This window comes from Callorhinus ursinus, unplaced genomic scaffold (assembly GCF_003265705.2).
Source record: "Callorhinus ursinus isolate GAN/ISIS: 27379988/994484 unplaced genomic scaffold, GSC_fseal_2.0 scaffold11, whole genome shotgun sequence".
Classification (NCBI taxonomy): domain Eukaryota; kingdom Metazoa; phylum Chordata; class Mammalia; order Carnivora; family Otariidae; genus Callorhinus; species Callorhinus ursinus.
Genome location: NW_027397073.1, coordinates 37,943,234 through 37,970,051, shown reverse-complemented (window position 1 = coordinate 37,970,051; position 26,818 = coordinate 37,943,234). Strand labels below are relative to the sequence as shown.

General features: G+C 34.2%; 1 protein-coding gene across 10 annotated transcripts in view; it reads right to left on the bottom strand.

The window, feature by feature from the left end:
- NOL4 (nucleolar protein 4) overlaps positions 1–26,818 on the bottom strand; it is a 422,575-nt gene that overhangs the window by 281,430 nt on the left and 114,327 nt on the right. For 9 of the 10 annotated variants that reach the window (XR_012380046.1, XR_012380047.1, XM_073898360.1 and 6 more), the window contains 3 exons: positions 20,295–20,406; positions 19,273–19,385; positions 12,835–12,967 (listed from right to left, as the gene is read on the bottom strand). Coding sequence is in view for 8 of the 10 variants with exons in the window: in XM_073898360.1 (XP_073754461.1) it covers positions 12,835–12,967; positions 19,273–19,385; positions 20,295–20,406 (358 nt within the window). In the remaining 2 variants the exon portion in view is untranslated. Of the gene's footprint in view, positions 1–12,834; positions 12,968–19,272; positions 19,386–20,294; positions 20,407–25,109; positions 25,151–26,818 lie in introns of those variants that run through there. The other variant, XM_025886835.2, reaches the window with a different exon arrangement.

The following is a 26,818-nucleotide window of genomic DNA, read 5'->3' as shown; positions in this document are numbered from 1 at the left end:
TCAATGTCCTCATCTATACCATAAAAATAGTAACAGTTTGTACCTCATAAGATTGTTGAGAAAATCTGAAAAGTTAATTCTTGGGGCAGCGCCTGCCATACAGTAAGCAATCAGGACAGTTCTTGTCATCATCTATCCTCACTTGCTGTTGGAAATACCTTACAACGATTTGATTTTAGATGGTTAAATTCAGATGAGAGTCTAGATGTTTTTCATCAGTTCGAAAATAGAATTATGCACATCACATTTTAGATAAACAAACTGCTGATGTTGTTGACACGCGTTAAGTAAGTATGTTCTCACTGAGCCCAATTTAGAACCCTGGCATCATTGTTCACTGCACTAACCTCCCCTGTACCTATAATGCGAATCTGATTTTTCTTGATTGCTTTATCATAGATTTGAATAAAGACAGAGCTAGGCAGTGATGAGTTGTATTTTTTATTCTGTATGATGCTGGAATGTATTCTCCAAGATGTTATTATGCAGTAGCAATAATGATATGTTAGTGAAATAAATCCCCAGACTGAGAGATGTGCTGATTGATACTTGACTGCCAAAAATCTCAAAGTTTCTGAAATGTATATAGACATTTAAGGTTGTCAAATCTTCAATGATGTTAAAGGAAATCCTAAGAAACCCTCCAGTACCTCAGAAGCTCAGGATAAATTTTATGGAAAGTGCTTAAAGGGAGATGATAATCGTAATTGTTGAAAGTACTAAAACTAGGGGTGTCGGGGTGGCTCAGTCATTAAGTGTCTGCCTTCGGCTCAGGTCCTGATCCCAGGGTCCTGGGATCGAGCCTCACATCGGGCTCCCTGCTCCACAGGGAAGCCTGCTTCTCCCTCTCCAACTCCCCCTGCTTGTGTTCCCTCTCTCGCTGTGTCTCTCTCTGTCAAATAAATAAATAAAATCTGAAAAAAAAAGTACTCAAACTAACTCTTCCTCTCTCCCTCTCTCTCTTTTATCCCTTATACACACACACACACACACACACACACACCCAGCCATCCCACCCCAATCTTTCTTTCTCTACATATACACACAGCCACTCCTACATACATATGTACATACTATGTACATATATTCAGGAAGGAATAAGGGATAAGGGTTCTTAAGCATGATGTTCATAAAGAAGAGGGGAAAAAAGGGGGAGAATTAATTTCACATATTGGTAATACCTACCAGCCTTTGTGTTGTATAGTTTCTTACCAAAAGTATGGAAGATTGGCAGCAAAAACAAGACAGAAAATGACTCTGGAAGATTCTTGTAGTCAAGATTGGAGGGAAAGTGGGAAGTCTGCTCCTTCAGTAATCACCCTGGTTTCCTAAGTACTCCTTGTATATATACCTTGGAATTAAAATGGCTGAAACTAATATTATGCTGTATGTTAACTAACTGTAATTTAAATAAAAACTAAAAAATAATAAATGAAATTGCTCTTTAAAGATGGGAAGGGTCAGCTGGCAGAAGAAGGACGGGGGTGTCTCCATCGTTCTTTAATTTCTTCCTCTAGCCTGAGAAAACAATTAAGGCAGTTTAAGGACATATAGAAAATGGTAGAGGGGCACCTGGGTGGCTCAGTCAGTTAAGCATCTAACTCTTGATTTTGGTTCGGATCATGATCTCAGGGTGGTGAGACTGAGCCCCAAGTCAGGTTCCACGTTCAACGGGGAGTCTTCTTGAGATTCTCCCTCTCCCTCTCCCTCCATCCCTCCTCCCATTCACGCTCGCTCACTCTCTCTCTCTAAAATAAATCTTAAAAAAAAAAAGAAAATGATAGAGTCCCACTTATTTTTTAAAGGAAGTGTTTTGTCAGGATGAAAACAACGGAAAATGTTATAGATGAGAAAGAGAATCTAAAAGGGTGAACACTCAGAGTGTTCTCGAGCTAGAGTAAATCTTAGAGGTTGTCTGAGCTTCCCATTTACAGATGTAGAAATGGTAGCCCAAAGGTTTTAATAATTCTTAAATAAGGCTGCAAAAGTAGTTACTGGAAGAGCTGGGATAAGAAATCAGGTGTCAAGATTTAAACTAAAGAGTTTCTTCCTGCTGCCTCCTTAATGAATTCACTTTAGGATCGCAACGCTACTTTATTGTTCCACTGCTCCTCAGCGGGTTGGGAGGTAGATAAGGGAGATAGCAATAGGCCTTAGAAACCCCAAATTGAGATGTGAAAAGGACAGAAGATTCATTCACGGGCAAGGAAATCAACTGCCCTTCTAATGATTGGCAAGAAAGACTGAGTCTAAGAGGTGCGTGCACTTCCACCTCAGAAGCAAGCAGATGGGGAAGATATTTCAAACCCCACTTTAATTCAAAAACTACATTCTATGATATATCAAACACTGTTCTTGGCTCCAAAGGCCAGGTGCAAGAACGCAGATGTTGCACTGTCTCCTCCCTGCAGGCGTTCCCAAGTAAAGAAGTGAGAGTGATAAGGAAACAATTACACTATACATTTATAATGAATATAATGAAATATCCTTTCAACTCTTTTCTTCAATGCCCTGACTATTCTTTCCTTTTATGAACCTATCATCTAATTATGATCTTTGCAAACCTAGTAAATAAAGATTTTTATGGTCAATTTAGCACCATTTTGTAACTGCTTTATCTCTCTGTACAACTCTCATGCAACACCAGCTTCAGAGTCCTGAAATTATTCAACCTTGAAATTATTTTTAACCAAAGGCTAAAGCTGTTTTGTTTTTTTTTTTAAGTAATAGCTGGCTGACCCACACTAACCACAAGAAAGTTGTAAAGAAACACAGCATGGTGTTGACTTTATAGTGAGAGTTTATAAAGGTTAGGCAGGTGGCAGTAAAAACAAACAAAAATTTAGAAAAAAAAACTACTTAGACTTTCAAATTGGTAAAATTCAAGTGGTTCTAATTTTATAATATAGCTGGATACATGAATTTATAGGTTCAAAGTTTATTTGAATAAATGCTCAGAAGATATATACTTCCTAACGTCTCTTTGGTGTCATGTGTATTCTTAGCTTATATTTATGCATTCATTATCAGACAGACAAAACTCCATATGTAAGGACTAACAGGTCTAGTCTCTGCTACTTGGTCCTAACAGAACTTTGGCATCTCCTGGAGGTACTAAAAAATTGAGTGTTGGATCCATGTAATCATTCATGGACCAGTGAACATTGCCATAAAGTCATGGCAAAGCACAAGAACAATACTTCAAAACAAAGAACTAACCCAGGAGTAAACTTCCAAATTAATCTGACATCCTTCACTGATCAGATTAGACTCTCCAAGTCAAGACTGGAACCTAACCAATTTCCCTTAGTTTTCCAGAGGTCCAGGAACTAGTTAAGATTGGATTAGGGTCTGGAATATGCAAGCTTTAGACTGAAATCAATAAGCTAAATTTCTAAACAAGCACTCACTTATATGAAAAGCCACTTATATGAGTAAAGTATTAGGAAGCAGAATTTTAATTCAAGAGAAAAGTAAACTTTCAAATACTATCACCCTAAATATAAGAAAATATTCCCTACAAAAACATTTAAAGTAAATGCATAACTAAGCATATTTTTGCCATACTTATGTTTTACATGTAAGCCAAATTGCTATTTCTTCTTCTGTTTTTGGAAATAGAGTAACTGCCTAAAAGCAATTTCAAATGATTAAATACACACACACAAGCATACATAATATTACAAAAGAATCTAGCAATCAAAATTTCCTCCAATTCATAGAAACATTCCATCTAATTATCTATCTTCTTTATAGTACTTACAAAGATGCTTTATATTTCTGACAATTATGATATAATAACTTATAGAGGAATTGCCATGAAGAGAAAACTTCCTAAAAACTTTATTGGTGTAACTACCTCAACTAACTAAATAAGTTTATCATGTAAATTGTTTTTAAATTTGGCATTAAAACAAATTGAATTAAGAAAAAATAGCATCATTGTATCAGTCTTAGGTATTTTAAGTCCAGAAGTGTATGCAACTTAAAAATTGGCTATTAACACCATTAAGAACAGATTCAATTTGGGAAATCAAATATTTTATTACATCTATGTAAAAAAAATCCTTTTAATTATTTTTTGCTTTCTGCAAAATTCCTAAACAATTAGAAACCATTAAAAGAAAACAAAGTTTTCAAACAAAGAAAGTGACTTACATAAGACAACATAACATCAATTTGGTGTTCCACCTAAAAAAATTTTAATAGCTTTTCTAATTAAAACTCACCATCATAAAAAATTAACCACTAAATTTAATTTCATATTAAATATACTGGTTTTACATCATTTTTATTAAAAATGTGTGTTATTAGATTTTCCAACTAAAATAGTGAATAGTAATTGCTTTTATTACTGGTTTATATGTTTTAATAATTACTTGAGACTATCCCATTCAGCTAAATTAGATGCAATTTTAGTCACAAACCTACTTTTAATAAAATTTTATTCACGTATACACAGCAGTTAAAGAGTGTTATGTGTGTGTTTGTGTGTGTGTATCTTCTAAAATTAAATCCAAATGTGTGCAATACTGAGATAAAAAAGACTGCAAACAGATTGTAAAATTTAGTAGACAAGGAACATTTTCAGAAAAAATTGCAGTACACAACAACTGTGATAACTAAGAAAACAATGTTAATTGAAACCCATGCATATCAATCCTCACTCAGAAGGTAATTTAGAAGTTAACACTAGCCAAAACCAGCATTTGAGCAGGACTATACCCACATAACTCGATATTCTTTAGATTGTTGCCATCTTAACACTGCTAGTAGAAATGTGAAGAGCAAAAATGTATGGTCTGGAACATTGGCTCCACACTTGGCCCACATTATGGTCTTAGTCATTCCTTTTGAGGTGGTCCCATGAATCTGTTGTGGGTTTTTGGGGTTTTTTTTTTTTTGGTTTTGGTTTTGGTTTTTGTTTTGTTTTTTTTTGATAAGTTCCCCAGGTAGGAATCTGTGCTACCAACTGAGCATATAATCTAAATTAGGACAGAAGAAAAGTAAAACTTCCACTACTATATCTCTTTCCCCACTTATTTATCTCACAACTAATTTGCTATAATTTAAATTTACTCCCTTCTGTTTCCATTTATTTTAGAGCTTGAACTATTAGGCTGATCCAATATGACAATTTCTTATGGTCAACCTTACATGTCATGTCCATGCTTCTAATTCCACTGTGTAGCTCATTCTTGGGTTCAGTAGGCATTTGTTTAAATGAATAATGAAATATTGAGTCTTACCCTTGCCTAAGTATGCTCAAGGCTGCAAGTAAGATACTTACTAAAATTGTATGTCTGAATGGGACATATGCTTCCTTTCTGGCTACCTAGCTCCTGAATATGCTTCCTTTATTTTGTAGGGGGGTGGTAGTGGTGTTAATGCTATATCATATGTCTTAGTAAGAACAAAGATCCCCATTACAGAAGCCAAAGGGGCTCAAAGAATCTTGGAAAAATATTTCACATGGAAATGTTATTTCAATGGGTTTCTTATCAACACTTGCAAATCAGTACACTGTGGATTATTATATAGGAAAAATGTTCTAGACTAATATGTTATCAAACAAAATATTTATGCATTCCTGGAAACAGGAATTTAACCCTAGATTCTAGAAAGGGATATTTGTTCTAGTCATTTGTTCTAATCAAACTAGGCTTTGAAAGACTAAGTGGACTTCAGTGGGATTCAATTTTTTTTTCTAACAAGATTCAAAACAAGGTATTTTTCTGACTTTCAGAAACTGTCTTGTGACCTTTTGATCCTGAGAGCCACAACATTTTTAAAGGAAAATTATGATTTTACTCAAATATATGCAATTCACATTATTAGAATGCAGAATATTTAGCTATTATTTAATTAATCCATAAGATATTTATAACATATAAATTATTTCATTCTTACTAAACTGATATTTATGGCAAACAATTTGCCTGTTTTTAGCAGTGAAATAAAACCTAAAATTCTTCAAAGTTTCTTATAATTAAGCATGATTGTATGTATGTGTATAAATTATATATAATATACATAATATATATGTTGTAGTTTAGTATTTGCAGGCAGGTTAACCACTGAGTTCCAATTCAATTTTTTTCCTGTTTCTCAAAAGTGGTCTGACCAATTGAAGCATATCAAAACATTTCTAGAATACAAATATTATGCAGAAAGGGGGAGATTTTTATTTATTTTTATTATTTTTTAAAGATTTTATTTATCTATTTGAGAGAGAGAGAGAGTGAGAGCAGGAGAGGGGTGAGGGGCAGAAGGAGAAGCAGACTCTCCCCTGAGCAGGAAGCCTGACACAGGGCTCCATCCCAGGACTCCAGGATCATGACCTGAGCCTAAGGCAGACGCCCAACCTACTGAGCCACCCAGGCGCCCTGGAAAGGGGGAGATTTTTAAATTCTAGTAAATGAACTATGCATTTCTACATGCTAATAGAATTACCAAACACATCTTTGAATGAAAAAGTTGCCTTGAATATTTTTTTTTTTTATCCCTCATGGGTAGACACTGAAGTATTAGTGAACTCTTTAAGAGAATTCTTAATTCTCAAGTCCTTCTCCCTCTTTTTGGTTTCTAGACATTATCACAACACTTTGCTTGGCACATAGGATGCTGTTTGTTAAGGTTTCAAATGCATAAAGAAGTCATTTTTTGATACATAAATGAAGTACCAAATACTGCAAAAAACAAAACAAAACAAAACAAAACAAAACAAAAAACTATGATAAAAAAATCTATTATTACTCCACTGAGTTGAAAGACAATCTGGGGACACAGAACACACTCTCCTAAGAGCAATATATTCTGTGATGTCATGACCAAAATCATTTAAAAAATGAGGACTTAAGGGAAATGTATATATATTGTTTCTATCACAATCCCTCAATTTAAAAAGCTGATTAAGACAATGTGCAGAGTTAAAGGGAATGTCTCAATTTCCCTTTGTACTCCTATAATCTTAAAAAAAGGGCAAAAGGGAAAAACACAACAATCTGTTGTGACTTAAAAAAACAGAAATCCTTTGCTGATTATCTAATAATATTTTTGAGATAAAGTACAAATATTCCCTTGCAAAACTATCAATAGTATACAATATAATATTAACTCAGAAAAGTAATTAAAATGGTTCTTAGAAAAGTATATTTCTATCAAATGAAGTTGAATGTTTATTTTGAACTGAAACTTTCAAGTCTGTCTCTAAATCTGACTCTTATTTTGCCAGACATCCTTTAATACATAACTTTAGACAACAACAACAAAAAATAAATCAACTGTTTTTAGAATGTACAAATTCAGAATAAAATAAATAATTAGGAAAAAGGAATATTTTTGAGCTATGGCATGTTCCCACAAATTTCTAGAATCAGGATTCAAAGACAGAAGCCTACATGAGCACATTTCTACTTATAATCCATTTATTTTTTTTTTAATATTTTATTTATTTATTTGAGAGAGAGTGTGCAGGAGCTAGGAGGGGGAAGGGGGAGGGGGTGGAGGGAGGGGCAGAGGGAGAAGCAGGCTCTCCGCTGAGCCTGGAACTCCACTTGGGGCTGGATCCCAGGATCCGGAGATCATGACCTGAGCCGAAGGCAGACACTTAACTGACTGAGCCACCCAGGTGTCCCTGGGCTCTTTTCTTTATGGTGGCTGTTAAATGGATGGTAGAACAAGACACAAATTGATGAACACCTGAATACAGAGCATCTTTCAGCTTTTTAAAAAAATTTTTTTGTGGTTTTAAGTTTTTATTTATTTGAGAGAGAGAGTGAGAGAGAGAACAAGAAGGGGGAGGGTCAGAGGGAGAAGCAGACACCCCGCTGAGCAGGGAGACTGATGCAGGACTCGATCCCAGGACTCCGGGATCATGACCTGAGCTGAAGGCAGTCGCTTAACAAACTGAGGCACCCAGGTGCCCCCATCTTTAAGCTTTTTGATTTGGAATACCTTTTAGAATTCTGTAAATCACACCCATTGCATAGGGGAGCCTCTTTCACAATTAGCTACTTATATTTCATGATAGCTCCAAGGACCTTCTGCTTTTATGATTAACTCAAGTGATTATGGAATCTTTAAATGATTTTAGCCTGCAGGTATTATTTGAAGTCTGTAACAAAGTTTTACATAGCTTAACATATTTTACTCAAAATAGGGTGAAGGTGGACAAAGGGTACAAGCTTCCAGTTATAAAAAAATAATAATAATAATAAGTCCTGGGGATACAATGTATGGCATGGTCACTACAGTTAATAATTCTGTATTGCTTATTTCAAACTTGCTAAAAGAGGGAGATTCTAAAACTTCCCATGACAAGAAAAAAACTGTAAGTATGTATGGTGATGGATGTTAACTAGACTTAGTGTGGTGATCATTTCATAATAAATACCTATATCGAGCCATTGTGTTGTACACCAGAGACTACTATGTTATATGTCAATTATACCTCAATATTTTAAAGGTAAAATAGGTTAAATATTTACTATGCTAAGATTCAGGGGTTTTGTGCATTTTTTACTTTTATTTTTTTGTTGTTGTTGACTTAGTGATGCATTATAAGCTTAAAATAAACAAAAGAAGCTGAATATTATACATCAATTTTCCCTCTTCTAAATTCTTCATTCCAGTTTATATCTTTTTGACCTTTACCTAATTATCTAGCCCAGTGGCAAGATATTTCCCTTCTTTTCTTCTCTTTCTCCAACACACATAATATACATATATCCCCCCAAATGATTTTGTGTTATTTCCCTTCGTACTGATTAGATGGCAAATCTTTCATAACCACAGTGAGGAAAAAAAAAAAAAAACTTTAAAAAGGGATTTTTAACTCTCCATTTTATATGGTGTCTAATAAAGACATTATTATACCTACCTGTGTTATAGTTATAGGGAAAGATTTTTTAAAAATCACAATATTTCAATTTCTTTACAATAATAAATTGATCACTTAGTAGTAAAGAAAATAGAACCTTTTAATTTAAAATTTAAAATGTTATATTATTCATATTCTACAAATATTAAACTTGGGTTCCAGCTGACTGTTAAAATGTGAGTTTCACCTATAATTTCTCCAAAGACTTCAGAAACATCAAACCCATGGCTACAGAGAAAGGCATTTAATTGCCAAGTCAGAGTAAAACAATATTCTAGACCACCCCATCTGACACAATAGCCACCAGCCACATGTGACTATTTAAATTTAAATTAACATTAAAGTTAAATCAAATTAAAATTAACATTAGTCCCTCAGTTGCACTAGCAATATTTCAAGTACTCCGTAGCTGCAGCATGGCTAGTGACTATCTTACTAGCAGCACAGATAGAGAACATTTCTGTTATCTCAGAAAGTAGACTGAATGCAATTCCTAGACTCTTCTCCAACCTCCACTTCTAAACTTCTCTTCATTAGGTCTCCTCAATCTCCATCTTACTGGATTCTTATTCAGACCCTCCTTCTCTGCCTCCACCAGTTGGTCTCAACCTAGAAAGATTATGCCCCCCCATGGGACATTTGCAATGTCTGAGGCATTTCTGGTTGTCACAATTTGGGAGACAGGATTTAATACTGACACGTGGTGACTAGAGGCCAGAGACACCGCTGAACACCCTACAATGCATAGATATCCCTCACAATAATGAATGCTGTGTCAATCTTGCCCAAGTTGAGAAATTCTGGACTAGACTGCTCTAGATTGAAGCTGTATGTGGATTGCCCACCCAAAATTGGATTTGTTATATCCTAAGTCCCCAACTTCTGACTACTCTCAAATATCAATGTACACCATCTACAAGAAAGTAATCCACCCTAGATCCAAAGTATGTCTAGCACTCAGAGTCCCCACTAACTTAAAATAGACATAAACTACAAATTTTACTACCATGAATTCTTATTTTTAAAGAGGCTAGAATTTCCCCACATTGGGTAGATGAACAGTAATCAAACATGAGTGATGTCATGTACACTTTTATTCCTTTAGATTGTGTGTTACATGAAGGTAGGGACCATGTCTTTGCTCACCATTATATATATGCATTTATTAATATATGTATTCATCTATAGGAAGCTCTAAAAGAAAGGTAACATTGGATGGAAAAACAAGATACAGAATAGTGTAAATGATATGAACTTACTTTTATAAAAGAACGGTGAGAAAATCTTCTGAGTATGTACATATGTTTGTGTGTGTGTGTGTGTCTGGGTGTGTTCATGTGTGTGTATGTGTGTATAAGTACAGAGGAAATGGAATGATACAGTAGTTGGTCAATGCAGATTCCCTAGAAGAGTGCTACTGTCAGGGGAAAGGAGAAAATAAAAAAAGTGAAAAAAACATGTGAAACTTATGTGGCAAATCATAATGGTAAAAAGTTATATTTTCATTTTTTTAATAATGAGGCATTCAAGAACTACCTCAAATGGAACAACTGAAAGGAAAATCAAAAACATAAGATCTATTCATTAATATGGCATTTGTATTTTAGAAGAGAAACAGCTAATAAATAAGAAAAATAATATCATTTCATACAATGGTAAGTCTTCTGAAGAATATTAAAATGTAGGTGTCCGGGAGAGATAATCCTGAGCTCAGGAAAGATATCAGGGCTTGGAGAAGTAAATTTGGGATTACCAGGGTACAGATGGCATTAAAAGCTACAGGATTCAATGTGATCATCTAGAGAGGGAACATAGGGGAAGAGAAAGTTAAGGGTTGCACCCTAGGGCTCTCCAGTGTGTAGTGGCAAGGATGAAAGCTTACCCGAGATGAGCAGAAGGAGCAGAAGGGAGAAAGTGGAGATGATGAGACAAGTCCTTAAATGAGTTTTGCTGGAAAGTGTGTTGTGGGAATGGTGCAGATGAATGGGGCACAGAATGGAAGGTAACAATGGGATCAGAGGAGGCTTTCTAAAAAGGACATTTATCACAACAGGCTTGTATGTAGGAAAAGAATGGAAGTACCTGCAAGAGAAAACTCAGTGAGAAGTGTGAGGAAAAGGCGGGAAGGGTTAGGCTTAGGTTGGAGAAGGAATGACTAGATATGTCCTTATTCTTGAGGCATACATTGATATATGATGAGAAGGTACTTTCCCCTCAGAGTAAATAATATTTGAAATTATTCCACTGGATTTTATTAAAATCAATACAGATTTATATCACATCAGCTATTCCCTAGCCAAAGATCTACAACTGACAACTTCAAACGAGAAAACCATGAATTTGCATCATGGGACACATCCTCTTGTTATTTACATTCTCTAGAATTATAGACTAAAAAAGATGATGGTAATAAACAGGCAAAACACATGAACAAATATTAGTAGAGTGATATATCACTGATATATATTTCCGTTATGCTATGATCCCAGTGCTAGACAATTTCCAATAAAAAATCAAAATCTGAAGACGTCTACTCATATTTTAAAAGAAAAAAGATGGGGGTGCCTGGGTGGCTCAGTCAGTTAAGTGTCTGCCTTTAGCTCAGGTCATGACCTCAGGGTCCAGGGAGCGAGTCCTGCGTCGGGCTCCCTCCTCAGTGGGGAGTCTGCTTCTCCCTCAGTCTCCCTCCGTGCTCTCCCTCTCTCTCTCTCTCTCAAATACATAAATAAGTAATTTTAAAAAAAGATAATTTATATCCAAACCAGAAAAACTTCATTCTTAGAAATTTCTCAAGTAAATGTCCTTTCTACCCAATAGCTATGCTACTCTGTAGTGGGTAAGATATGATTTTAAAGCCACTGATCAATGTGCTCCTCCTTCCTTGTAATTCAAGCCAAGGACACCAACATCTTTTAGACTCATCTGAACTGTGAAAAAGAAACACCCTTGCCACTTTTTTTTTTTTTTGAACTTTTGGTATACCTAAAACTAGGGATTTCTTAAACCTTGACAGCAAAAGCAGATCACTAATAGCCGCTAGAAATGCAGCAATCTTTTACAACAGGTTTTTAATAGCAAGTATCAGAGAAAGCAAGAAAAATGTTTCATTTCCCTATCTACAGATGTAGGCACAAAATTATACAGTCAAAAAAGTTCATGTAAACTTGTTAATTACAGGAATAATAAACTAATGTTGAATAAAATTGGCCATTTGCCTTTTATTTATAACCCTTCATTTTCATTCACAATGACCCTAGTCAGGTACATTTATTTTCACACATTATTCTATACTTACAAAGATAGAAATCTACAAAGATAATTTTTAAAAGATCTCTGCAAATAGGAGACTTAAAACATTAACTGCCTAGTGTACTTTCTCTACATATCCAGTTTTCTTCCTATCAAGAACAATTGGATAATTCAGGGATTGTCAATGGACCCAGGAATAAGAGAACATGATCTTTTTTTCCCTTTACTGCTGAATAAAGTAGGTCAAAATCCCAGCAAAAATCTCCTTACCCAGCAAAATCACTTTGGTAAAACTGTCCTTTTATGTAAGTTGTTTTTTATTTACAATTTTGTCTTTTAGGAAAATTAAAACATCCAAATTACTCTTCTGATCATTTGTAAACTCTTAATTATTATGGCTCAAGAAACCAAAGCTAGGAAACATCGCAGAAACCAAAACCACACTGATATGACACATTTTATGTTCAGAGAGCAAAACGTGGGCAAGCTTGGATTTTTATAACTAACATCTGTTTATAAATCAGTCTATCACACTAGTTTTAAACAAAATACTTGAATCCAAAAATAGTGAAAGTGGATAATGGAACCTGAGTGTACAAAGTCCCTAGAGGAACAGATAAAAAATTGGCACAAGAGAATGAGATGTTTTCATACGTTCTGACTCAGATTTCTGTTGTTGTATTTATTCAGTTTGAAAGGCTTACCATCTTGCTGGCCATGAAGAGCTTGAGGACTTTGCATTCTTTCCTCAAGATTGGAGCTAAGATCAGAGTTCACAGCTGACATCCGTGTTGAATCACTCATATCAAATTCATCACTCTCTATTGAACTTTCATCCTGAAAATGGTTTTAAAATATCATCAAGCATCATAAAATATAACACATTCAAATAGTGACCATTTTATCTACAGGGTCAATTAGAGTTTAGCCAGCAAGTAAGCTTTTACAGAACTCAGCAAAACATGTTACATATTAATAGATACCTGAAATAACAAATAATGTAATAATTTCTCCCTTTAAGGAATTTCAAGATTTGTGAAAAATCGAACAATGTATCTATGCACAGACATATTTAAAAGGTTAAAATAATATGTTTAGGAAGGATGTAGTTGGTGAATTATCCTAAATAATGAAAAATGGATTTTTTAATTAGTAAAAACTTCCTAGAAGAGTCATATCACAAAATACAAAATATAGAGAAGTATATGTTTTGAGTCTAAAAATAAATTACTTAATAAAATATTATAAGCAAAAATCTTAGGACGCAGTAAGAAGACCTTAACCAAAAAACTGTCATTGGCAAACAGGATGGATTCTAATAATTGACAAACTTACATGGCTAGGTTGAAAATCCACATTTACTGACAGCAAGATTTTAGCACATCCCTTCTTTCATTATAAGTGAATATACACTCTACTGTAACCCCAAAAAGAAGTTCTGGGTAGAAGTGTGCAAGATTCATTTCCCAAAAGCCAGTTCACCAAGTGGAGAAATTACCAAAAAGGCCAGTTTTCCAAACACCCAATTCATCAAAACCTGACAAAAATGAACTTAAATCAAATCTAAGATATTTTGCTATAGCCATTTCACTGAAGCGAACTCCTGTTGGAGAGTTGATTTTTGGCCAATGGTAGGCTTATGTGGGAAGAGGGGCCTGAGGAATCTCCTGTGACATACTGTAAGTATTGAATCAAAATCACCAGGTTTGACTTTAATTTGTGAATGTCTGATCTGAAAGTTTAGCATTAATATAATAATTAGCAGCAGCTGTAGTTGTAGTGCTATTAATGTTACAGATTAACTGTTTTTTATATTTGTCCACTCACCAGCTTTATCACCATCTGTGAATCAGATGAATCCTGGGACTCATCCCATTTTACAGATTGAGAAATTGAGGCACAGAGCAGTTAAAGAATGTGTCCCACTATTATATACCAGAACTGGGATTTATATGAAGTCACTCAGGCTTGAGAAAATAGCTTCTTTGAATAGGAAGAGTTACCTTGGCTTCATATATGACATCTTGGTATCAGCAAAGAAGTTGCTATGGTTAGGGGACAGGAACGTTCTAGTAGACTAACAAATTGGCATTCTGATCCATAGGTCAAGTCAAGGTGATTTTGGTGTCCTTCCTTTACGAAAGGTCTGATCATGTCTGGGTCTACTGAGTAGCACTAGCTCTTCATTAATTCAGCAAGGAAATGCCACCCTGCGAGGCCTCTGGGCAATCAGCCACATAGACTTCTCCCGGCGGCATGCCCTCTCTCTCGGTACATTATGTTTTCTCCAATTCTAAATTCTAAGAAAATCCAAAGCATCTGAAATAAATATATATGTTAAAAAGAGAAAAAATAACAGGATTCAATGTGCACATCAATGTTATCAGTGTGTACCATATACATATACATATATGCACACATAAGTGACAGTCATTATATACACTACATATAGTGTCTACGGCATGATAGTAATTTAGAGCACATTCTCTAGAGCCAGACTGAACTGATTTAGATCCATGCTCTGCTGCTTAGATATGTTACCTTAAGCAAGTTACCTAACCTTTCTGTGCCTCAATTTCTTCATCTATAAAATGGGAATAATAGCATCAATCTCATAGGGCTATATAAAAATTAAGGAAATATAATAATATTTAAAGTAGTGAGAACAATGTCAGATATATAATAAGTATAAAACTGTTTAATATTTTTATGTAGACTATATAGGAAATTCTACAGCATATAATAGGATTCATATTGATTATATTTTATGAACACATACAAAAAATAAACTTAATAGTAAAGATGACTAACATGTATTTATAAAATAGCTGTGTATTCTACATAAACATAGTCTTTAGAATCAACATTTATTATATATATTACAAATAGTTAATTTCCAATATATACCATCTGATATATATTATGTGTGCATGTGTATGTATGTGTGTGTGTAAAACGTATGTGTCTATGAGACTGTATGTGTGTTTAAAGAAAAGCTAGACACAAAGAGATCACAACCTCTGACCCACAGAATGATTATATAAACTGCTATAACGCATTATGAATAATCAACATTTTATCAGCAATAAATAACACTTATATCAGCATGCTTTTTAAGAAATGTGGACAATAAATTAAATGGTTATATAACCAAATGTACTCGTTATTTTATTTTTTTTAAAATCACCATTCTATTTATCCTAAGTGGCTTAATGATTGTGACTATCTTAAATATTTTCCTCCATGATTTCCCATGAAATATAATTCACTGTTCCCAATTCTACTCATTAGAATATAAATTATCCAATTGCTTAGATTTAAGACCTTTAATGAAACTAAGTGCATTCATTCTGTCAGTTCTATTCCAATTATTAAATAATTAAATTACTATCTTTTGTTTGTTTTTTAAGAGGTGGCAAAAGTATATAAAATATAGTACTGTGGGTTTTTTATTATCAACATAGAGGCAATGCTAATCACTCTGGAAAGAAATTACTGAAGATTTCTAAGAGTGAAGAATCAGAAAACTTTACTGATATGATTTTAAGTATTTTATTTTATTCATGATCATCTGTAAGCCATTCATCTAAATTCTTCCCTCTGTGAGTATTTTATTCTGAATGATAACCAGAAAAAGAGTCTTCACATCCTACAGTGTGACCTTATTCCTTATGTTACTAAAATCTTATCATAATGAAAGCTATGACCAGTTATCATAGCATTTGCTTCCCTAAAACTTAATTTTTAAAAATTAGAATAAATATTTTACTATAATAATTTTATCCCGTCTTTTTCCTTTTAAGACAGTTGCTTGAAATTCAGATCCCTGATCTGTTCCATATCTTATTTTAGTTTTCAAGTTCCAGATTTTACCTCTAAAGAGTCTGTACCATGTAACTCTCAATTTCCATTGGTATTGTCCTGATCTCATGTTCCCATTTCCTGAATGATGAATAATAGTCTCCTAGTCATCTACCCACCTCCAGGTTCTTCCCCACCAGTCCTGTTCATCGACTACTGTTAAATTAATCTTTCCACTTCAGAGAGTGCCTCTTCTCTGTTCATAAATTTGCAGCTATATTGAAGTCAATCCAAATCTACCAAGTAATGTATAAACTGCTCTATCAAACATTAAGGGGTTTCCATAAGACTGCTTGAAAACTGCTCTCACCAATCTCTTCTTTGTTCTGTTTTTCACTTACCTTATGCTCAAATCAACTTAAAGCCTATATTATTAGCCTTCCCATGAAATGTACCACCTCAGACCTTAGTGTGCATGAGGGTAGATACCGTTAAAAATTCAGATCACCAGGTGTCACATGCTAGGTCTAGAATCAGAATCTTGGGGTGGGGGGGTCCTGCAACATGCAGCTAACTAAGCTACAGGGGTGCCCCTGATGCTGGTTATTTAGCCAGTAATGTTCAGAAAAATATTCTGTGCTGATGGAATGGCTCTATAGTATTCCCTATTCAGTCAGGTGACTACCAGCCATACTTGGCTATTGAGCACTTGAAACATGGTTAGTGCAACTGAAGAACTGAAATTTTAATTTTCATTAATTTTCATTAATTTTCAATTAAATTTAAATGTCCACATATGGCTGGTGGCTATCATATTGGGTCAGTGAAGATCTGACAATTCCTCATTGTTGGATCTTGAAAATATTTCCAATTATTCATGATTAGCAATGCAACAAACATCCTAATATATAAATTGTTTCATTCATCACATCCCTTAGTACAAATTTCTAGACAAAGCATATGAGTAACTTGGGGAGGGTATGTGCTATGATGAGCGCTGTGAAGTGTGCAAGACTGTTGAATCATAGATCTGTACCTCTGAAACAAATAATGCAATATATGTTAAGAAAAAAAAGAAGAAGATAGCAGGAGGGGAAGAGTAAAGGGGGGGAAATCGGAGGGGGAGACGAACCATGAGAGATGATGGACTCTGAAAAACAAACTGAGGGTTCTAGAAGGGAGGGGGTGGGGGGATGTGTTAGCCTGGTGATGGGTATTAAAGAGGGCATGTACTACGTGGAGCACTGGGTGTTATGCACAAACGGTGAATCATGGAACACTACATCACAAACTAATGATGTAATGTATGGTGATTAACATAACAATAAAAAATTTAAAGAAAAAAAGCATATGAGTAACTTTTAAAAGTTTTTAATAATTACTGCCAAACTTCCTCCCTGTAAGTTAATCCTGGTTTAAACTCCATCATCAATTTATAAGAAAGTCAACTGATCTTAAGTTGGATAAAGTATTTTGTAATCTTAAAGGGATTCCCATTCCTGTATTTCTCTCTCTTAATAGCATTTCTCATCTTCTTACAAACATACTTTCCTTACTTACTTCCTTTATTTTCTCTCCCTCACTAGAAGTTAAGTTTAATAAAGGTAAGATTTTTGTCAATTTACTCACTGTTTACCTCCATTATCTACAAGAGGGCCAGTTACATAGAAGGTACTCAATAAATATTTGTTAAACTAATTAAATTAACACATTAAAATTTAAATGTAACTGAGCACAAAGAAATATATCACTTGAATTCCTTTTTAATGTGATTTACTTAATGACCTTCCTATCTTTCAATAATCATAACTTCTAAAATTTTGCAAATAATGCAGTCACTTATCCGAATATTTTTAAGGCAGTGTACATCCAGTTGGTATCTTCAAAACGTAAGAATGAGAGTTATTTTCCTAATCCAGTTATAAATTAAAAGGATCTACTTCCTTTGTGTGAAATACTTATGATTTTTTAGAAGACAGAAGGATTTAGCATACGTGGGCTGTACTGTTGGCACAAAGTTGATCTTCTTACTTTTTAGCCTAGAAATAAATGTACCAACATCTGAATGAGCTTCCTACAAATAATTTGACAGCTCTAACTAGTTTATGAAGTTTTAAATTTTTTTCCAATTATATAATAAATGATGGGAATAATTTTTCCATTCTCTGGGATGGATAGACATTAATGTTTTTTTAGTTATCTCTCATGTCTTTAACCCAATGATTTTATTACTATTTATTTAATCATTTATATGTAGCCATCCGGTAATATGAAATCCAAACTGCCGTTGTACAAATGCAGATCATCTCATAGTTTACCCTTACTAGTTTTTTGAGATAAAACAAATTTATAAATATAGTTTTGAGATTAAATCTGTTCAAATACAGAGGAAAACAAAACAAAACAAAAAAACGAGTTTTAATAAAGTAAGCTCAACAAAGAATTTTATAATACTTCACCAAATAATGCTGTATTTGAAAAATATTTAACCACATTTCCTGTTCTTGAGAAATTTCAAGAAGGAGTATATGTACTAGCCTGAGAAACTATTCCTAATATTGATAATCTGAATGTGCCTATTAATTAATGGCTACTAAACTAGTTTACAAGGATTTCCCAAGTCCCTATTGCTACAGGTTTTGGGGGGAATATATATAACTTGGTCCCTGTCTTTGAGATACTTCCACCAAACTGAATAGTTAATTAGTATCCTAGAGAATATTCAACAAATGTGCATTTGTGTCTAATACCTGCCAGCAAGCATATTTCTAGATTCTTACCATACAAATTAAACAGAATAACTTGAAACATTGAAATACCTCTAATTAGGAAGAATCACCGAACTTATCTCTAGAAAATGCGGAGAAGTAGACAAACTAATAGAATAATGAAAGGAAAAAAAGCATTAAAACGTATGAAAGATTTAGATGGTGGAAAAATTATTATACTTGAAATACCTATTAAAATGACTTTTTTTTACTTCCAGGCAAAATAGCCTTCGTACTAAAGGCCTGGATACTTTCCTTGGATACTCTCATTCAGGATGCTTTCCCCTGAACTTTCTAGCCCTTTACCAAGGCCGGCTTGATGGCAGTTAATTAAGGAAAATGAATCTTTCTTGGGAACGAACACATTCCCACAGAGCACTAAGGTAGCTGCATTGAGACAGGGACTCTCTATCAAGGACTAGAAGTTTCTGCCCGTTTCTCCATCTGTGCAATCCCAGTGACATTCTTTTCATTAAAAAATAAATTACCGTCTTCACAATGCCGTCATGCTTAATACGATAGTCATGGCTATCAAACTTCATTCTGACTTGGAAGTAGATATTTCCGCTTTACCTCATCTTGCTGTGAGTTTAGCAGCTGCAATTTCATATGCTTCATATAGGCCATGGTAATGGGCATGTTGTAGTCAATCATGCTGGTCACCAAAGTGGGAGGTTTTCCATTATCTGTAATGAAACATTTTTAATGGGTATGAAAGTGATACCACATTCTACCTGTAATTTCAGAATGATTCAATTTGTTCAAATTGAAATAGGATTCTAGATATCAAGTCTTTAGGAGATTGGTAGCATTATGGATGGGTTGTAGGAAAAAAATAACCATAAAAAGGTGTATGGGCCAAATTAACACTACAGATAATTAGTTATCTCTAACTCTAGGGGAGCTTTTTGATACCCCAGTAACAGTGGGTGAAGCCAATATAGTGATTAAACACGATTACCTGTATTTTTGTATTTTTCTCCCTTGCTGCATAACTACTTTCTCTATGGGCTACTTGAGTGAAAAAGGAAATTTGTGCAGTTTTTTTTCTTATATCTTTTTCTTTTTTGTCTATTCATCCCCCAACATATGGGAGTGGGCTAGCCTAAATGTATCTTTGAGATTAATTTAAACTCTGAGAGAAATTGATAGATTAGGAAAATCATCTAAATAATTTTTAATGAGAGCTAAAGACAAATTATAACTTGCATATAAAAATTTTCAGTTAGGGAGCTCCGTACTACTCATCACTTTCACAAATAAGGAATTGGTAGGTTTAAAAGGACACTGATGGAACATCAATTTCCTTGCTAAATATATTTAAAATGCCATGAAATACACACAATATGTGAAAGCTAAAATATTATTATAGGAAAAAAATTATTTGCCACAGCCAAAACTGCCTTTCTTCTGAGAATGGGCACAGAATTATTCTGGAAGTGGATATTCAAAATTTACTGCCTCCTACTCCAATAAATGAGATGATCTGACTTGTTGAACTGTTTCAGTCTGACACATTTTTATAAAAATGTGGGGTATAAATTGCCACTATGAATAGAATTACTTTAAGTCTTGCTATTTGACACTGTGGCTACCTTTGTGATCTGTTCCATCTGCGTTTAAATGCATTCTTTTCTGGCACTCTGAGCAGCTCATTAGAAACCGTGTCACCGCTTCTCTTGGTAGGAAGGCATAGCTCTCTGAAATCTGAAATGATTCACAAAATAGAGGTGTTATTATATAAGCTGACTGAGCCTGAGTCAACAGAAATGATCAGTGTATTTCCAAATAAGACGCATTATTCCATAATGGCAGGAAGCACAATGAAAGCATGCACTGCATACCATGCATCATTTCAAGAAATATCTATCCAACTTGATTGCATGTGTCTTAATAATAGCTAATAATGTGATGTGGAGAAAAAAATCAACCACATCTGGATGGATATCTGTTTATATTTCTGCATTTCTTTTAGGAAAAGTAATCACAGGGTGCAGATAGTCTAGTGAATTTTCCTTATTAAAAATTGTCAACGTTGTTTTTAAACTTACTGCTAGGACCACCATAGTTTTATCCAATTTTACATATATTTTAAAAAATTTAGCCCCAACTAGAAACAAGAAACTTTGGACTTTGAATTAATGAGCATTTCTTCATTATGGCTTTTCCAAAACATTTTAATTGAAAATAACAGATAATTCTAAGAGAACTCATACATATTTACTGCAGTGAATCATCCCTTCCACAGAAAATGACACACCTGGAAATGCATTTTGGCCACTTCTTCCATTTGTTATCTTATGTCAGTCTTTCATAATTTATGTCCACAACAGCTCACACTGAGTGTCAGATCAAGCTTTCCTCATACCCTATACAGAGTTTCTATTTTCAGAACCATGATCTAGAATCACATTAGAAATCAATACTCCTGTCAGTAATTTTTAAAATATTAACTTTTCAAAAACCAAGATATTTCTCTTATCAAAGCAAATAATTTCTGAAGGGAAGCTGACAGATTGTTAAATTTCTCTAAATAAAAGCAGACATGGACTCAGACAGTGGTACTAAGAAGTGTGATACAGGGCATTAGTCTTCCACCATCACACTAATGCTGGTACATGAAATACGAGATAAAGAAGAAGAAGAAATGAGTTGGGAATTAGACATAAATGCTACAGGCAATTTCTCAGGTGCATGCACAGCTGTTATGAACACTACTGTATTTTAAGTTTGTAGATAGGAAAGAAAATATGCAGTTTGTGTATAATTAAGTACAAGTCTACACCAATCCCATTAATAGTGATGGGGTCAACTTTTACTTGTTCATGCTGTAGAAAGAGCACACCATTGAAGAAACCCCATATATTAAAATCCCAAATCGTAAGTCATACTTTGCCTTGAATTTAATAATAAAATCAGTTTGCATCACTTATCCTAGATCAGGGCAAAAAAGCCATAAGAATACCAAAGAGAAGGTTTCAGTCCACAATTAAAATCTCTTGTGGCTTGTCCATACACAGGTATTAAAATTCAACTCTACTAGGGTTTTTAATATAACTATCCTTTGTAAATTAAAATTTGTTGTCTGGTTTTAAAACATACTTCTTCATACTGTACAAAGAATTGTGAGAGAAAAATAAACAGAACAATTTGAAAATATTTCATCAAACTATTCTATATTAGTCATTGAATAAGGAAATATATACACAATTTAAATTCTCACTTTCTCTTATGTTATTTCCCCTAACTACACACACACACACACACACACACACACACACACACACACATTTGATTCCTATTCATCTGTTTTACTGAGGGAACTCACACCTCTGCCTGATTTGTTTATCTAACTTAAAGATCTTTTTTCTTTTTTTCTGACTCTCTGAAAACCTACATTAAAGCAATTCAGAAGTTAAAAAAAAATCCATGAGACATGCCTGCCTGGTCCTGATATTGTAACTCACATGGAGTCATAGTCCATTGGAACTATGGGGCTGACCAGTAAATTCAACAAACAGGATTTGAGAAGAATGTCCGATTGATTTTCATAGAGGAATTCTATTACATCTTTCTCTACTTATATAAAAGAGAAACCTTCCATTGAAAAAATGATGGGCAAATGGTAGACTTGAAGACATCCTGAATTTGCTTCCAGGGTCCTGATGCTCTCCACAGTCTGCCCTTTTCCTGATGCTAAGAAGGCACCTGTGTAGGAATCCCTTCTAGACAGATTCATCACTGACCTGACTCAACTGTATTACTTGTCCCAGCACTATGTCACTCCAAATCCATTTTTTAAAATAATTATTATTAATCACATTACATTTCTTTTATAGTTCAACTCTGAAAAACAGAGTACCTGTAATGGTCACAAATATGTTTGTGTTCATGTGTACATGGAAAAAATATAAAGTCCCACTTTGTATCTTAGAAAAAAAATTCAGCAAGTATTTTATCACACTATTCTCTGCGATGTTATTCCGGCACAGCACTTGGCATGTCACTACATGTTATGTAAGTGGATAAAAGCACTTACTTGGGGCGACTTTTCTTGGTGTTCAAAATCCATTTTATGGGGAGACCTGCCAAGGCATCCCACTCGCCTCGAATTCTTTCTTGCCCACCTCAAGCTCACTGGGGCCCGCAGACCATGGAGTCTTCTTAAGCACAAGGACAAAAGACCCCCAGAACAGACTCTTTACATCTCACACTCATTTCTGAAATAATATTTCTCTGGCCATGCAGGTGAAGACGGAAAATAATTTCTTTTTCCTTATCTAGAATTTTTCCTCCCCGGCTTCTTTGAATTTAAGAATCCTAGGCAACCTTCATTGCTGAAGTTCTTAGAGTATTTTTAAAAATGAAGAAATATCCTTAAAAAGTTCTTAAATTATGGTACATTTGAATAAATACATTTCATAATTAAAGCCCTGTCTTTTGATCCTGTTGGTATCCTCCAGTAACTCCATTTAGAGATGACATTGAAAGCCCACACATGAAGCCTCTTTAGAAATTGAGGCAGGGGCTAAATGCCCTTATGGTTCCTCCTCTAATGAAAGGCTCTGTTTCCATTTGCTGGGAGTGAACATTTGAGGTGCTAAGTCAACTTTAAATAGATATTCATAACCGGTGATAAAACTCAGAGATATGTTCTTCTGCTGTCCATTCATCAAAGTCCTAACATCCTTTATGCAATATGTAATAGCTGTTGCAAATAAAACCTGGAAGTAAAGAACCCAAAATTGAAAAATATTTTGACTCGGATACTTGAAATACCATTCTACCAATACTATCATTAATTACATAAAATGCTTTAATCACGCATAAATGTCTATTTCCTTGACCCACTCTTCAAATCTAATCCACTTATTTGTTTCTGGGAGAGAAACTGAGCTTTGAATATAGAGGACATTTTCAAGAACACTGAAGAGATTAATACTTCACTTGAAAATATATTCTTAGAAATATCTTTATATTTTGGAAGGATAGAGAGTATTTACTTAGAATTTGTCCATGCAGAAACACTGCATCTTGTTGTAGTAAGAAGCAAAACAAAACACGAATGGATATTAGTCTTGCTCTCTCTGAACTAAACACTAAAAGGACAACTGCCTTATGACAAGCCACATATATTGCTTATTAATAGAAATTAACATCCAAAGGAAGGATGAGAACCTAACCATATTGAAATTTATAAACTAATGACCAAACACTATTTGTCATGTAAATAATTATGAGGCATCCCTTTCGTAAAAATGCTTTTTTTCCCTATGAATCCAGACTTGTTTTCTTAGATTTATATAATGCTTTATATTTTTCATTGACTTTTTGCATTTATTATTTTAAACAGTAGCTAAACAGATCTGATAAGTGGATTGATTGGTATGAAGAGATGAAATGAACTGCCATTGTTACACAACAGAGGACAAAGCAAAGAGCTGGAACTCAAGCCTGGATCTCCCAAATTCTTGTCTATTTCTATAAATTGAATGGACCATGGTGGCCTTATCCAGTAGAAAAATGTGTAGGGTCCAAGGAAAGCAGAAATGTCAAAATAGATTTTTAAAAATTATATATTTCAAAAACACCTGAAGTATCAAAGTATCCTCACAGGACAAAGTCAGCACTTGTGAAACTTCACTAAACTTGAGTTATGGCTGAAGATTCCGTTGGTGTTGCTTTTAATTTTGAATTAGCTATGGTTGAGAGGGGTGTAGATGTTGTGGCACAACTTATTTTTTCATTACTTACCACTTCTAAAGACCTTAATTCCTCTGTGTTTCAGACATCATTAATACTGTTTGCAATGAAAATATTACATCCTAGGTCCATTAAAACCAGAGTTCATCAATAATGCCAAATATCATGAATCAAATTATTATCATAAATTAGAAGCAGAAATGACTTCTCCCATCAAAAAAATATGGTAATATTTCTACATAAAAATAACTGAACTGCAGCATCTTTTGATAGAGTAAACAATAAAACTGGCCTCGATAGCAAAAACAGTATGACATTAGTAATCTAATGATAAAGAAATCCACCTGAAGAAGGCCTAATGATCAAGTCCCATAAGGGACACTGCTATTGATCTTCCACTTGTGGGTTAAAACAACAACAAAATATTGGCACATTTTTGAAAAGTTCACTTTTCAAATATTATGATTGAAAAGAGGATGGGCATTTTACCTTGTCAATGTCCCTGCCACGCTGAAGAAAGAAGAAAATATTTTTTTCAAAATCTTACAACTACAAAGCCAAATTCTGGCTTCCTCTCAACACAGTTCAGTTAGGGTAAAAATGTCAGTGATCCAAAAGAATGGAAATAAAACAGCAACTGTGGTTAAATTGATTTGCAAATCTTATCTTGTAAATTCAGTAATATATAATTCTTAAAATTTTCTTACATTTACTTTTGAATAGCAGAGCTTTGTCTTCAGAAGTAAATCTTTCCTACCTGGATGTGAATACATGAAGTAACATCAAGTTAGAAAAGTTGACGAACTTGGTCAGTTAATCAAAACAATGTAATAATAAACCATTGCTTTGCTGTATTTTCTCAGACTATGTGTCTCACAGTTATATGATGCAAGTTTATCTTATTAACCCAAGCCATAAAATTTTGATAACAACACTGCTAGCAGAGAAGAATTTTAAAACAGGACTACTTGTCATATGTCTTTCTTCCTCAGTCCCAAGCCGCTTCTCTATATTTAACTGTTTAATTTCTGAACATTTTCAGAAGAAAGGTGCTCTAAATGTATTCAGCTGCCACATATACCTGCAATACTCTGGTTCCTGTTATGGTAGAGAATGGACAGTTCTCAAAATTAAGATTCTCATTCAATATATGACAACTATTATTCACTGTTGCTGTTTTACAAAAAAAAGGAAATGCTTCCTAAATAATACATGTGTGTTTAAGTTTTCCATTAATTGAGCCCTTAATAACTGGATTATACTAAGCAAGGATTTTATCCTTTGATCCTCCCAACAATCCCAAGAATAGATTACTATCATCACCATTGTCATCTTTGTTTAAAAGATGAGGAAACTAAGCTTCAGAGAGGTTGTATAACTTGTCAAACAAGTAAAGAGAAAGGACTCAGGTGATAATCTGGTTTTGGAGACTATCCCCTTAACCACTATATTTTCTAGCCTCTCCTGCTTATCAGCATTAAAAGAGAGAGAAGAGAGACTGTCTCATCCATAAAGAGTTGGAATATTAACCTCACAGCCTAGGTTAATATCCTGAAATGTTTATAATGTTCCCCAGTGTGAAGTTCTTTGTAAGTTTAAGATGCTCTAACAGGTTTGAGGGGACCATTCTGAATACAAGGGGCAGTCAAACTCTCTGTGGCTTGGCTTCGGTTACAAAGCTCCACAAGAAACACATCAGACTGCACACTAACAATGGAGAGCGCCACCTGTAGGCTATTCTGCAGAACTGATGGTTAAAGTGATGGGCTTTGCAACAATGTTGTAATATTTAACAGCCAGGAACTAAATGCATCAGTCTTCCTTTTTAATAGAAAGTACAAGGAGTATGAGTAGCCTATTTTTAAAGGGATAAGAATTCTAATTATTGAAGAAAATTCACCAATAGAGAAGTCATGCTTGGCTTAAGATGCAAAACTAACCCGTGAACTGAAATAGAGATATTACATGACACTGGTCATGTACATTAGCAACCACTTTTTAAAGCAAAACAAAATGGCTAAAGCCAAAAGATTTATCCACCAAAATCACACCATTTTGTGCTAAGTTCACTAAGGTTTTAGCAAAAACAAAACAAAAACAAACAAAATTAATGTTACTAAATATCAGTAATTTGGAAAACTAGGAGGCTCTGCTGAATTTCATTATAAATTCCATTCCATTCCATTAAATTACATTACTCCTCAGCTTTCTGCGTTGGTATAGTATGCTCCACTTCAGATACTGAGCCTCAGAGCAAATAAAACTGGTCTAATCACACTATTTTTAAAATTACCGTTGCCTTTATTTTATAAAAATGAGAATAGCAATAATACTTTTATTTTACTGGAATGATAACATTAAAAACATGTTTGTTGCTGACCATGCAGTACCTTTATGGAAGAATTTGCGCTTGGGA